General features: G+C 35.8%; 2 protein-coding genes across 2 annotated transcripts; one reads left to right on the plus strand and one right to left on the minus strand.

Moving 5' to 3' along the window:
- Positions 1-1,147: 1,147 nt before the first annotated feature.
- LOC108774353 (transient receptor potential channel pyrexia) lies at positions 1,148-5,386 on the minus strand. The gene is made up of 9 exons (XM_018540444.1): positions 5,000-5,386; positions 4,515-4,767; positions 3,808-4,016; positions 3,503-3,724; positions 3,053-3,381; positions 2,720-2,975; positions 1,885-2,160; positions 1,475-1,734; positions 1,148-1,379 (listed from the first exon to the last, which is right to left on the minus strand). The coding sequence occupies exons 1-9, from the start codon at positions 5,384-5,386 to the stop codon at positions 1,193-1,195; spliced, it is 2,379 nt and encodes a 792-aa protein (XP_018395946.1). The 3' UTR covers positions 1,148-1,192.
- Positions 5,387-6,888: 1,502 nt separating this feature from the next.
- Positions 6,889-11,522, plus strand: LOC108774354 (cysteine-rich protein 1). The gene is made up of 3 exons (XM_018540445.1): positions 6,889-7,006; positions 10,995-11,147; positions 11,406-11,522. Exons 1-3 carry the CDS (start codon positions 6,967-6,969, stop codon positions 11,447-11,449), a joined length of 237 nt encoding a protein of 78 aa, XP_018395947.1. The 5' UTR covers positions 6,889-6,966; the 3' UTR covers positions 11,450-11,522.
- Positions 11,523-15,135: the final 3,613 nt, after the last annotated feature.

Raw genomic sequence — 15,135 nt, forward strand, 5'->3', positions numbered from 1 at the left:
TAATAAAGAATCAAATAGGAATACTAGAAACGAGTAAGACAGAAAAATTGTACATTTTATAGTGGGAGTTTGCCGCTGCCGTATTATATACCGTTGGGAAAGAGCGTACATTTTGCAAATATACTTATCCGGCTTATAATTTATGCTCCGCAATATTTTTCGGCTACGTAATTCTCGGCTGCTGCTGCCGCATCGCGAGTAATACGCGCGGCTATTTAGTAGTCGGATATATGGAGACGTGAACACGCAAAACCCGCCAGTTAAATACGTATCATGGTTGAAAAATAAAAAATCTTTAATACCGGGATATATCCAGAGAGATACGACAGCGCGTGTCGCATTCGAACGCTACGATGAAACGACAATCTAGCGTTTTATATATACCGTTAATATCGTTAATTATTCTGTAATTCCACATCAGTAAATTTCGTCTGGTCGTCGCTCTAAATTTTGTTTTAATAAAATTAAAGATAAGACGGCTCTTTTTTTGTCTTTAATATCATAAACATATCGAAATAGTGATTAGCTGGCTGATAGATGGAAAGACAATAACGTGTAAAATTAACAATGTAAATAAATAATAATTTAATTGAATGTGCAAATTAAAATTAAATGCTTGATACGAATCATGATTGTAGACGGATAGCTGCAAAGAATTTGAATGATTTTAACTAGTTTCGTAGTGACATCTGTATGAGGTATCTGTTAGGTCTCTTTATACTGAGAAGATAAGACGGATCGCTGACTTACCGTTATGTGCCAGCGTTGTGCAGGTGCATTTCACTTTCTAACTTTTATTCTGACGTGTTGTATAATACGTACACTGAGAAAAAAACGTATTAAATTTTCATAAAGAATTGTTTGAATTGTGCTAATATGACATTTATTCATCGAAAATAAATATTTGCTGAATATAAAAAATAATAGATATTATAATTAGTCAAAGTAATGTTTTTCTTGTATGTGAAATAAATATATGTTTACGTTTAATAATTTAATAAATATTCAACTGCCATTAATTAAGCGAATTTATTAAAAGTACATTTTTCTCTTAATGTATCTACTAATAAGGTAAAATATGAAATATTTGTATATAGCACTTTAATTAATGATCATAAATATTGTTGCTTATAGGCTAACATTGTATGTGTACTAAAAAACGATTACATGTCGCAAGTACATACAGTGTATATTAAGTATTTACAAATCTTTTTTGGACATGCTTTTTTTTGAATCCGCATTGTTTGGACGATCTTCGATCCGTCAAATTATGATAGTTGTACACACAATGTGTTTTCAGTTCCCGGATTTGTTCCTCTAAATTGGATAGTATGGAGGTCAGCTTTGTATCGTCAGTTTCTATGTTTTTATCGGTCGAACTAAAAAAATAATACGGCGCTAGGTTAAATAATTTCAATTTTCGATACTGTAAGAGTACGGAAAAATATATTTTACAAATTGTATAATTATATACTTATTGTTCTCGATGGCTAACAAAAATAAGGCTTCTATTAGATCGGCGGGAATCTTAGGAGGCGCCTCCGTAAAATGACTCATATGATGAAAATAATTTTCACGAGAGAGCAGCGTAATTTTTGTGGGAATATCGCGTCTTGAGTGCAACAGCATTCTTAAACGGGGATGTAGCCAATTGCTACGAAAGATTCGATGTGACGTCACTCTTTCTAAATGTGCGACAAACTCCGCTTGTTTCAACAATCGACGTATGTGGCCCTAATATAACAATATTGATTCCGATTAATCCTGACTAATCTACATATCTGTTATACACAGCTGAACTTTTATAACAATTAAGAAGATATCTATATTGAACGGAATGAGAATCGTTTTTTTTATTTCTGAATATTTGTATATCATACTTACCTCCTTTTCGAGACCTTGAATATCGTTGACTGCCAGACCGATCATAAGATTGATCAAAACGATACTGACGAGCATGATGAAGACGACGAACACGATTCTGCTTGTTACCGATAGAAAATTACTCTCGAATAGCTCATTATACTCGTACTCGCCCATCATCATTACCACAGTTTTTACGATGGCTCTCCAGAAATCATCAAATTGATTGTTTCCATGAAATAACACAGCAAAACTCAACGCAAATCCAATAATCAAGTAACCAAACGCCAGGAGAACCTAAAAAGTAATAAAAATACGCTTTTCTATAAGGTATCTGATATATAACTTTTTAAAATTTTGGAATTTAACTGTAAAGAATAAAATCTCACTCTTAGAAACTAATAATTGAGCTTTCCTTTTCAATTCTGGCTTAATTCTCAATGTCTAAAAGTGAGAGTTCACTCTTTGTCGTTCTTTAGAATTATATTTCTCTAAAGTTTTTGAAAGTTAGGTATTGTTATAAACTGGCTCAAAGAGAGAGAGAGAGAGAATAGAGAACCTAAAGCAATAACGTAACGTTCCTTTACTATTTTATACTTTCGTATGTGTCATGTTTTATGCCGGACTATCTTTTCTTCGTTACAGCAATAAAGGAAATGCATGCTGATTTGCAGATCTTTATAAATTTTAACTTCTAATTAGTTATTATGAAAACCTTAAAATGATCGAGAAAACTTTTATTTATCGCTTTAGATGCTTTGTTGTGCTAATTCGTCTGCTACTTATATCTTACATGTTTTTCATGTGTTTCTGGCTTATAGTGGCGAGATAACGATAACTAATTACTTCAACTAACCTTTAGAATATTCTTCAACACGGTGGAAAACATGAGCGCGTAATATCCCCACATTGGAACTCGACCAATCAATAACATCATTTGCATCCAACTCAACAAGATTGCGATACTGATAGAATGTAGCACCCAATGCATGCAATGCCCAGACTTAATTTCTTCCTTTGAACACTTTACAAACTCGCCCGCTATCGATGTCACTAATGATAGCATGGCGCATATAAGCGACAGCCACGTCTCGAGTTGTCTCAAATAATGCCTGGAACGTTTAGGAATATATCTCGAGTAAAAATCGATTGGAAAATTCAAATTCTCATTATTCGGAAGCGTATTTACTTGGGTTCCAATATAACTTGAATCGCATTGTGAAACAAGAGGATGCAGGAACAAATCGCTAGGATTCTTCGAGTCACCACGTGGTCAGCGTCATTATGTGCAAATATTATGGCGTAAACTGAAAGGGAAATAACGAAAAGAAAGTGTACGAGTATAAGAAGAAAGAAAAGTATCCGTAATCTCGCCCATTTTAGCCTGAGAAATGTCTCCACAAGTGGATGCTGTAATATCGCCAGTTGCTTTATACCCGAAGCTGCAGCTACAATGGCTGTAACTACTGCCATTTGGCCCTGGTGCTTTGGAGCCAATATACCGAAGTCGACCGTGATCTTTAACAAAGACATTCTATTCATTACATAGAATTAGGTGAAAGTAACAGTAGTGTATAAGAAATAGGACATCTGTATCTGTAGGGTGCCTTCTAATGGGAAAAAATAAAGCGATCCTTACATTCTCATATTTTTCCAAGGGAGAATTATTGGCCGTTTGTACGCAAGAATCCAAGATATCTGTTAAAAAGGTCAATGGTCGCGAAATATGAGCGAATATAGCATCAACAGCGGTGACACCAGTCTTCGTCACCGCGGCTAAATTAGCTCCATTACTGATTAAAGCTTGCACACATTCACGATGGCCCTGATAAGACGCTCTGTGAAGAGCTGTACGGTTAATCTATAAGTAGATAAGGATAATATACAATTTTGTCTTGTAATTGCATTTGTTATTCTCAAACTACAGTATCTAACACAGTTAACCTGATCGCGCGTATCAATATCAATATTATGGCGTTGCATTGCTTCAAGTAGAACCATTAGTGTCTCGATACTCCCTGCACTCGCGACGACATGAAGAGGCGTACTTCCGGCGCTCTTGCATTTATATGTTGGCCATGCACCATTTAACAGTAATATCTTCGTCGCGTCTGCATTGCCTAACATCGCCGCATGATGTAAAGCAGTGGTACCTAGCAGAATTGAGTATAGTTATATTTATATATATGTTTTACAAAGGGCATGTAACTAACATTTTTAAATGGGTCTTTTGGAATGACGGATTTGTGATCAGGTATTAAGTATAGACTTACTTCGAAGGCTCCGACATTCAAACTTCGATGCTTCGAAACTTTTTAAAATCTTCAACCTTTCAATCTTCAAAGCTTCGAAGAAACAAAATTAATAATTTAATCTAGTTAATAATAACGAATATATTTTTTTAAAAAAATGTACAAATGTATTTTCGAATTATTTCCATTTTTTTTTCTATATTTGCACAAATATATTTTTCCAACTTCGAAGCTTTGAAGGTACCTTAAACTTTGACTGTTCAGAGTTAACTTCGAAGATTCGAATTCTTTCGAAACTTCGAAGTCGTTAAAAATAACAGTCTTAGTAAGTATAAACCGCAACGATTATACAGTACGGTTCTATCGATATTGCATAACGCTCGATTGATTGTCTAATACCCGTGTCCGGATGAATAACGTCGACCAACACCTTCGCGGCGACCAGGATCCTTACGATCTCGACGAACTTAGTCATCTCATTGAGATCATCGCGATTCACCGCGCTTCCTGCTAAGAGCAACGGAGTAATCAGCCGCTCGTCTTTAACGTTTACATCCGCACCGCCTTCCACCAAAACGCGCACGACGTCCGCGTGATTATTTTTTACCGCCTGATGCAATGGCGTTCTTCCCCAGCATACGGGTAGCGGCAACTAAAACGTCGAAAAAACTATTAAGTGTAATTTCTGTTTCTCTCTCTCTCTCTCTCTTCAGACTATAATTTCATTCTAAAAAATGAAAATTGAATCAGTCTTGAAAGAGTGGCTCAAAATTTTCAATCTTTAAGAGTTAAGGTTTCACTCTTTAGAGCGACAATTCATAAGACTGAAAGTTTTAGACAGTTTATTTTAGTATAGATTTGCAAATTATTTTCTCGATACGAACTTTTTTCCCCACCAGATAGGATTTTGTCAACGAAGAATATGGGATGTCCTTAGTACACGAATAGATACCGACTTTGACATCGATGTATCCTCCGTGTCGAAGAAGCCACTTTGTCACGTCAGTATTACCGTTGTGTGCCGCGTAATAAAGGGCGCATCTACCAATTTTATCTGTGCTGTTTATGTCAGCGCCCTTCTCGTAGAGTCGATTTAACAGATCTATATTTCCCTGCCACGCAGCTATCTGCAGGGCTGTCACTTGAAGAGCACCTACCGGACGCACGTATCTATTTTCGCTATCACTCGTTAAAATTTCATTCGTCTTATCAAATTCCCCATTCTCGATCGCTAATACGAGCCCGATATGATTCGGATCGCATTCTTGCATGGCGACTTTTCCATTCTTTTGCGTCAACGGCATGAATCGATCGGTCCAAGACTCTCTGACGCTTGTGAGAAACTGACGCGCAACGCGCGTACTTAATTAACGAAAATCTAATCATCTCAGCCGGATGTGGTAAAGGATATGGTAATGTTCTTTATTTTGTGATATGATTTTATTTTAATATCATGTTAATTTATATCAATAGCTTTGGTCAAAGTTATCGATGTAAATTAACATAATGATATTACAATAAAATCCCGTAGTTCGTAAATAACTAATTAACTTATAATTACACAAATTTTCGGATTTTCCACGTTTTCTGCTCTCGCAGATGTTATTACCGGAGAGATGAAATTTTTATTTTCTATATATTAAAGCGTCTACATATAATGTGTACATATACATATTACAAAAAGTAAAGACTGCATGCAGTTGAATTTTTGAACGATGGCGAATAACTCTCGACCAGATATTTGTATAATCTCGTTAAAATAAATTCCAAAATTTACAGCGGCATTTCCCGCATCGCCCTCTGGCTACGCTCTGGCGTTGTACGGCGTAGCTCCCCGACCCAAATTCCGATAATTAATTAATTTCGCGGGTATCGCGTTGCAGTTTTATGAGTAAATACCTTCGAAGCGAGTGCATTCCGTCGTTCGATACTTCGAACAGCTCCGTTATTCGCGCATAATCAAACTATCGATCTGGATATTCGTGAACCTTTACGTCGCACAATTTTGATAACGAATTTGTTAAACAACAGCTAACGGGATTACTTCAGCGTGACCGAAGAAAGTAAACGAACGTATCGAACGAAGCCTCGAGCTTCGAGCCTGTCCGTTATTGCTCGAATATCTGTGCATGTACAAGGTGTCCTAAATTCTTCACTTTTCTCTTTTGCTTTCTTTTTATATACTAATTTTCTTTTTATTAATTTAGAATTTTTTAGTAAAGCTTTAATGAAAATTATTTATTCGACATTTTCTACAAATAAATTTTTTAATTAAAATGTAGATTGAAATGTACAGCGAAAGTTCTCCACATGGAAAGAACAATTTTGATGAAGTATCTAAAAATTTCGGTAGATGTAGATCTGAAAATATAGAAAAGGTTTGTAATTTTGTTGGATCATCAAAATAATTAGGTATACATTGGACACAGTTCCTAGAGTGTTTTTACGTTATATTATATTTGTCCATTATAGCTGAGAGTCCTACATTATTATTTTAGCTTAACAAAATGATTTTTAAACCTATATCTATTAGCTAAATTTTTAAATATTTCCAAATTGTTCTTTCTGTACATATAAATAGACGCGCGTTAAATGTTCGTACATGGAATTATATAACGATGAGCAGGTAACATTTGCACGATGCTTAAACATACGCGGCCGCGGTTCTCGTGTATTCGTACAGCCGTTAGTCTTAACACACGTTAACGTTCACACACTCAATCAACTGGAGAGTGTTGCGTTACCTTGCCGAGTTCTCAGGGCCAGTACGCGTCTGACCACGCCGCTGAGAGCATCCTTCTGTAAGTCGCACAACCTCGTTGGAGAAGCCGGTTCTTCACGACACAACGAGATGCCGAATTGTCCAAAGTGCGACAAGCCAGTGTATTTCGGTAAGATGATTATTATTGCAATATTGTTACGAAACATCTCGACACCAGTACTATTTGAATCGAATGTACGATGCTGTCGACAAGACGAAGAATTGTACTTTGTGCTAATCATCGTGAGCAAAGGTCATTTTACATGTCCGTAGCATCGAAAGCTGCCGAAATGAAATATGTCTTGATTTACAGGTCAAATTTCACTCTCATAAATATATCTTTATATTCGAATTACTCTCTTATGTCATTTTTATATGCAAGAGTGTGAAAGTGGAGAACGCTGAAAATGAGACAATTTTATTTTCCATAATCTTTGGATGCTGCCGTTTTGTAAATATGAATCAATTATTCATATTACGAGTACCTACATCGATTATTTATTAGATAAACACAGTGAAGAGAAAAAAGGTTATTGAGTATCTTGTGCTGATAAACGTAATATGATAAACACAATTCACTTTATAAGTATATGCGTCATTTGATAGGAAACGACTAAAGCCATACATACATGCGTAACATAATTTTATGCCCTGCATCAATTTTATCCAAAATTAGCTATACAATCATATTCTTATATTATCATTTCAGTCTTCCTGAACGATACAGCAAAAGTCACAGTTGATAAATGAAACATGATATTGTGAAACGTCCATGCTATAACTCTTTTGCATGTTATTTACCCCTACTTTACTTTTCTCGAAAATTTTGATAAATTATAAAAAATTAGTATAGGTTCTTGTTATCTGTTATTGTGTCTAGATGAAAAGTCCACAAGAAAAACTTAGTATGTCAGACGAATATAAATATACTCGAAATGGTAAATGCGGTGACGACATCAATGATATCATTGAACGATCTCGGTATTCACTACAGCAAACATTATATCAGTTTCTCTCTATACAGACTTCAGTTTACTATACGAGTGTAGTAAAGTGAATGAGTAATCCGGACAGTTTCTATAGAATAAACTTAATCCGTAGTTGTGTAACTGGAGTTGTAACACCCGCGAAAGGTGTAGCGTATTTACATGAAATTAAGTCTACGACGTAACGTTGCACTTTCGTTTCATAATAAGTAACTTATACGTAATATTCTCTGTCGATGCGTGCCACGATTCGACTTCAATCAGTTTTACTTTGAAAATTGGTCAACCGTTATCAACGATACTTCTTGAAAACGAGGAGACGACCTCGAAACCTTCTTAAATACACCTCGGTATTATACCGGTCATTGTAATACTTGAATCGTATGTTAGTAGTTGACAAAATGCTGCGATAACGTTATCTATAGTAGACTATGCACTTTAAAGTGCGCATCGCGCATAGTAACTCTATTCAATCATAAATAAACAATGTGGACGGATATTTTTGTAGTATTGTGTGCTTTCTTACGAAATTCAAGATATCTTTTTAGGTTTCAAAGCTATTGCTCTGCTAGAAAAAATCTAATATATTTATCCCATTCTATATTAAGAATTAAAAGCGTCATTCTAAAAAGATTATCGTGCACAAATTTTAGATATTCGACTTTTAATCGAAATTATGCATCTTGTTTTTTTTTTAAAGCCCATTGACCATTGGAAATAGGTATTTCGATGTGTCTCGAACATACAAATGGCATTTTTTGCATAAAATGCTCAAAAACGTGCAAATTATTATAACTCTTTGCATAAATGTATTACACTCGTATGTTTGTATTTTATCGAATTTTTTCTATTATATATAATATATATGTGTGCGTGTGTATACAAAAAATATATTTATGCATTATATATACTTAAATATCTCGCATAGAACATTATTATGCTAATGCAAAATAAAACAGAGGAAACGAAAGATGGAAAACAATCGTAACGCGAGAGACGACAGAATGAGGAAGAAAAAAAACTATGCCGAAGTCGCCGAGTTGCGCCGAGTGCAACAATAAACCGTCCAGCCGTGAGGATAATACAAAGAAAACATAGTATATCGCGCGCATGGATACTAATAACACAGACACACGAAAACAGGTTTGCTGAGAAGAATGGTCAGGTTTCGTAGTCGCAGTATACGAAAACGTATAGTAGGAGGAACCACGAAGAGAAGAGTCGGTCGGTTTCCACCGCAACCCCCGCTAAAAGGGAGAAGAGACCGAGATGCGAGATCTGAGATCCGAGCGGTTTTTCTGGCGAGACCTCGGAGGGGACCGAGGGGAGGGGGAGGTAGAGGGACATGATGACGGCGGTTTGAAAGGAAATGAGCGCGGGTGATGCAGGCATGGGTGAGGATTGCGGTGAAGGGGATGGTCCCTCTGTCGACGAAGAGAGGAAGAAAAGAACGCAAGGGGTCGGGGGAATGATGTTCCGAGGGTCTATGCAATCGGCGACTGAGGCCGATTGTTTGGCGCCTGGGCGCAACGATTCGTACATACGTTACTGTCTCAGCCTTTTCGCACGTTACCGGTGCGATGCGCAACTCGCTGGCGAATGCCGCTGACGATTATGCACTCGCTTCTCCGTCGCCAGATAATTAGGAGTTAATTAACTAATGGCCCTTTATGCGCGTACCTTTCTTACCCACGATACACTGCGCGCGCGCTCTCTCTCTCTCTCTCTTTCTCTTTCTCTTTTCCTCTCTTTCGTTTTTCTCCCTTCACTCTCTTCTTCTTTCATACTATTGCTATTCCTCATTCTCCACTACACCTTGCTTTCATCGACGCATCCTTTCCTCGCCGATGCACCCACTGCGCTCGTCTCGTCATTTTCCAATTTCCCTCGCTGGCGCTGCCGCCCTTTGTGCTTCTTCTTAGACACGGTGAAGCGTTTGAATGCAGCCACCAGTCCGCTGTGGTTTTTGCCTCATTTTTGTCTCTCCTGCAGGTTTGATATGCTGTAATGGCGCGATATGCTGCTGTGACGCAACGGAAGAAAAGAAAAATCGCTTTTCGGCTTTCACGAGTCTTCTGTCAAATTGTTATGCACGAACTTATTATACATATAAGAAAGAAAAGATATTAGAAGTCAATGAAATGTCAACGTTAGGCTAATACAAAAAGCTGTGTTGAAAATCGTGTTTTATTTGTGGCCATACAGTCAATGACACTTTGAGACTTGTCAACTTTATCAATACGAATAACTGGCAATAATACTCATGTTTTCAAATGATGAAGCTATCTCATTTCAAATATGACGACTATTACCTTTATAAATATTTAGAGTTGATACACGTTTTAATTAATTTAAAGATGAAATATATGTATATATATAACTTGAAAATTTTAATATCTGAAGGAATGCTTCAAAATTCTCAGTTCTGCTAAAAAAGATAATCAATACTCTCGTTGCTTTCTCGTTAGTATCATTCCTTCTTTTTCAGCAGCTCTATTGTAATATGTCTCTTTCTCACGTGCGCACGCATACTAATGCTCGTAGATGCATTTGGGAATTAAGTGAGGTACATGTATAATGTGACTCTCACATAAAGATTTAAGAATTTTTTTCAAAATCCGTCGACGACGTGAAATCCTTTGAAATCTATGGTTTCGCATTCACACGTTTAATGAGTAACAGACGACGATCGATTCCATCGAGACTCCAATATTGGATTTTCTAATTGTGAAATTCCTAATGGAAAAATTTTATCATCTACTTATCATTTTCATATCATTCGCGATACAGACGAGACGATGCGACGATGTTCTCAATCCGCATGTTATAGATAAAAATTAGTATTTTATATTAAATAAAAATATTTCTCCGTATTTCAAATTTTTAATTATGTATTACTTTATTTCAGATAGGTACCATTCTGTCAACATTATCCTTTTTAATTAATATGCATATGTCTACTAATTTCTGTTTCTTGCAGCAATTATCTTTACGGTAAAAGGAAACGATATTCTAATACCATATTACCGCAGGAACATAAAATTTAATATGGAAAGCGTGACTAGTTTCGTCGCGGTGTACCGCCTTTTATGTTACACCAGGACGCGCGTTAACATTCATCTTGTGTTGCAGCTGAGAGGAAGACATCCTTAGGCAAAGATTGGCACGGTTCGTGTTTACGCTGCGAGAAATGCAATAAGACCTTAACACCCGGGGGTCATGCCGAGCACGAAGGGAAACCCTACTGCAATCACCCTTGCTATTCAGCCCTGTTCGGTCCAGGAGGTAAATGGAAATTTTCGTCTCGGTTCGAGCGATACGCTTCGTTTCCTCTAAAACTGTTTCATATTCAAAACCCTTCGTAGAACATCGTCGTCCTGCATTTAATATATTAAATTAATATACATCTTCCTTAGTCCATTTACGTGCGTATCTCATTGCTCTTTATACTATTTTCAAATTAAGTAATGTATTTATACAGCACACTTCTAATATTAAAGATTTGCGCAATGAAATGATCGTTGTGATTCGCTGTGATTGCAGGTTTCGGACGGGGTGGTGCTGAAAGTTACGTTTACAATAAATGAAGCATTAACGTAAAAGCAATACCGTGTGTGTTTACTTGATTATATCTAACAATTGTACAATTTCGAATATAAGGAGCAGTTGGACATTTAAATATAAAATAACATTTGTTCTGGTTATTTATGTATACGTAAATATCTATTTTTTACAAAATGTTTCAGGAATGTATATGTTATTAAATGTAATAATGATATTATATAAGTACAAAATAATTACATTCTATCTGTATCGATCCTTACCCACGCTTAAATTAAATTCGTAATTAATCTCTATAGAACGGAGAAAAGACAAATTATACATGTTCTATTGTATGTAATATGATACTTTAGCTACATAACGCCGATAAGGGAGAAATGCACATTCACGACTAGAGATGCATTGCCATCAGTACAGTATGCTAATAAATAAAGAATTTTTATATAAAAATATAAATAATATTATGCGATACTTTTCCATGCCTTTCATAATTTATTAAAGTTGTGTTTTTTCCTATAATTACATTAATTATTAATTTTTTTTCTCTGTAGAGTCTACATCGGAGTGTATATTGCTCGAAACAGATGTCGCTAAATGTACGTTCTCATGAATTATCAATAAACTTTTATGCTGTAATTTTTTTTATAAAGTATTGATCTTGATATGAATAAAAATGAAGTACTTTTATATTATACTATATTTACGAAAAAAGATAGCTTTAATGTTTTCGCTTTGAATAGAGATAATAAATCGAGTTTTATTCATTTTTATTTATTTCAGCAAGTTTATTTGTGTTTTTATTTTTATTATATTTACAACTTCATATAACAAAATTGATAGTAGTAATATAGTTTATAATTGTATTTCTAATTCTTATTTTTTATAGTACATAAACAATATAGCAGAAGAAGAATAATTAGTTTTTGATTTTTCAATGTCTAAACGAATTATGAGAAAACGAAAAATATTAAATTTTTATAAAAGATATTTTTCACGCGTTTATATATAATTATTTTTGAAGATATATTTGTAGATATGATCATATTTGATCTCTTCAACAATTAATCGAATATCACATTTAAAAATATTGTTTACAGTACATGAAAAATTTAATTATAGGGTATCAGGTGTTGAAATGAATTTCGTATATAAACCTCATATTTATTTAAAAAGGATGTACAGAGTTTTGTTTGCAAGTATCAACAGCGAGACTCGGCAAGAGCGGCGCACGGAACAAGAATATCACACGGAACAAATGAAATAAAATGAGATAATCGTGTGTGCTCGATTAAAAATGCGCGGCTGCGGCGTTCGAGTTGAAATCTCCGATTAGCAAATACATAATTCGCACAAACGAATTCGTAATCCCGCTCATCGCTCGAATGCCGCACACAGTCGTTTTTCTCTTCGTATCTTCTATATTCAATTCCGTATTACAAATGTGCTCTTCATCAGTTTTTTCCTCCTATGGAGACTATAAAACGTTTATGCAATATTGCTCTCTCAACGGATTCTTTGGCAAAACTTATTACACATAGGTCATCATTACAATTAATAAATAATAAACGTATTAAATAATATAATGATGATAATGATATTAATAAAATATAATAATAATGATAAAATAATGAAAATAGTGAAAATAGCAAATAGAATAATAATTAATAATCAGCGTCATTATGATAATAGCGATAAAGTAACAATAAGTAGGCAAAAAATCGTATCGAACATCGGATACAATGATCCAGCCGATGTTTGACCAATTGAAATTCAAATATATCTCGTGCATGCACGCGCTGAATTATTCCTCGAACATTTTTCAAAAAAAAAAAAAAAAAGTATGGGATTTACTTAGCAATGCCGAGCTGAAAAAATTATAACTGGAATTACAGCAAATAAAAATCTCGCATTTTAGCATTTTAGCGTCTGTATTTTTCCTTTCTGCAGGGCTTTATTGCGCTGTCCGTGGCTCATTATAATTGTAAGCAATAGATATCGTAATTAAGATTTGATTAGCAATTTAAAGATGTCAATTGCAATCTCGTTAATTTTATGAGAAAACAAATTAAAATGCAAATTGCTAAAGAGCGTAACACAGACAACAGAGATAAAATGATTTTTGCGATAAAAATAATAAAGTTTAATTATTTGATAAAAGGCTATCGACACGGACGGAACATCGCGCGAGAGGTTCAGAAATTTTACCGATTGATTGGGATCTATAACAATTTCGATTTTGCGAGCACGCTTTGGATCGACACTAATGAATTGAAAGAACATTTTACAACGTTATTATACTCGCAATTTAATTTACTGTTTCATTTATTTCAAAATGCAATATTTGGTTTACTAGCGCATCTCTTTCGAATGTGACTAGAAATTGTCGGATTAAGTAGAATTGTCAAACAATTTTCAATCTACAACATTATCCGGCAAGCTGAGTAAATTCGAGACGCATGAAATCTGTAGCGCGTGCCGCTAAGGCATTAATGATTAACACGGTAATTAAATGAAAGAACGCGCGTGCGCTTGCGAACGTAATTTCTCATTAAAAATCTCTGACGCCCGGCGCTAATTGCGCCTTCGTGATAATCTTCTCCCGCGCGTTCCGCCCGACGACGAACGAGAACTAGTACGACTTCCGCTGCAAAGCGGAAGCGTGGCGAATGCGTCGAACGGAACGGGAGAACGAGCGTGATCGTCAGGATGTCGAGGAAGTGTCCACGCGCCGACTTGCGCTAATTATCACGAATAAGCAAGAAAGTCCTCCGTATACAATAGCGATCGGTATCTCGACATAATTCGCGGTTAGCACGTACTTATCATAGCAAAATTAAAAATAATTTTTAAAATATCAATTCTTTGAATCTTTTCAGTAATAAGTTACCTTTGAAATAATTGTAATCTTTTCTTTTTTTTTTTTTTTTTTTTTTTTATGTCGATCCTACGCGCCGCTCGCGACTACGCATTAATTTATCCGTGTGAAAAGGCCGCTCAAAACCGGCGCAAAGGTCACGCTTTTTTTGCCGCAACTGCGCGACGTGCTCGTTCGTTCGACGATCCGTATGATGTATATGTCGTATGTCGGTGCGTGCTGCGTGCGTGCGTATGTACGCATGTGTGTACGTGCATGTGTTGAGTTTACTCGCGCGTGTGTATATGGTCTTTGGTTTCTACAAAAAATATATATAATATCCTTAACAGTAATGATCATTACAGTCGACTCCTGATTTAAAAATCTCAAACTTATCGTGTTATTCTCTACGATATTCTTAAAGGAGTGAGGGGTCGTCGTGCCTACAGGAGAGAAAAACGTGCCGTTGGGGCGCTTGACTTTGTTTACACGAATCATATGTATAATATATATATTTTTTATTCTTATTTATATATGTTCAATTTATATATATTTACATGGTCGGCGACTGTGTTTGCCAGGCGAGCGCGCGCTCGCGAGGGCGGTCACGACCACCGCGTGGAAATTACACTAACTGAGGATCATTAAATTAAACTACCTACCACCGCGGCTCTCCAGAGAGCGGCGACGCTGTCTTAAACGCTTTCGACCAGTTCGAGTTTCACTCGCATCGCCACCATTTGATAAGTCAATCGGTCGATGATTCTTCGGATTACGATCAATAAATAAAACATAGGAGGGTACGTTCATATTGAGAAGAACAGACAAGTGGCAATACGAGGGAACTTTGTTGTACGC

Source organism: Cyphomyrmex costatus, unplaced genomic scaffold, assembly GCF_001594065.2.
Source record: "Cyphomyrmex costatus isolate MS0001 unplaced genomic scaffold, Ccosl1.0 scaffold245, whole genome shotgun sequence".
Lineage (NCBI taxonomy): Eukaryota > Metazoa > Arthropoda > Insecta > Hymenoptera > Formicidae > Cyphomyrmex > Cyphomyrmex costatus.

What these genes read in the sequence shown, in the direction of transcription:
- LOC108774354 (XM_018540445.1), top strand. Translation starts at nt 6,967, where the DNA reads ATGCCGAATTGTCCAAAGTGCGACAAGCCAGTGTATTTCG. An exon ending in CGACAAGCCAGTGTATTTCG is followed by an intron (nt 7,007 to 10,994) that starts GTAAGATGATTA and finishes CTTGTGTTGCAG; the next exon opens with CTGAGAGGAAGACATCCTTA. An exon ending in AGCCCTGTTCGGTCCAGGAG is followed by an intron (nt 11,148 to 11,405) that starts GTAAATGGAAAT and finishes CTGTGATTGCAG; the next exon opens with GTTTCGGACGGGGTGGTGCT.
- LOC108774353 (XM_018540444.1), bottom strand. Translation starts at nt 5,386, where the DNA reads ATGCAAGAATGCGATCCGAATCATATCGGGCTCGTATTAGCGATCGAG. An exon ending in CGTTATTCATCCGGACACGG is followed by an intron (nt 4,017 to 4,514) that starts GTATTAGACAAT and finishes CAATTCTGCTAG; the next exon opens with GTACCACTGCTTTACATCAT. An exon ending in TTCAAGGTCTCGAAAAGGAG is followed by an intron (nt 1,735 to 1,884) that starts GTAAGTATGATA and finishes TTGTTATATTAG; the next exon opens with GGCCACATACGTCGATTGTT.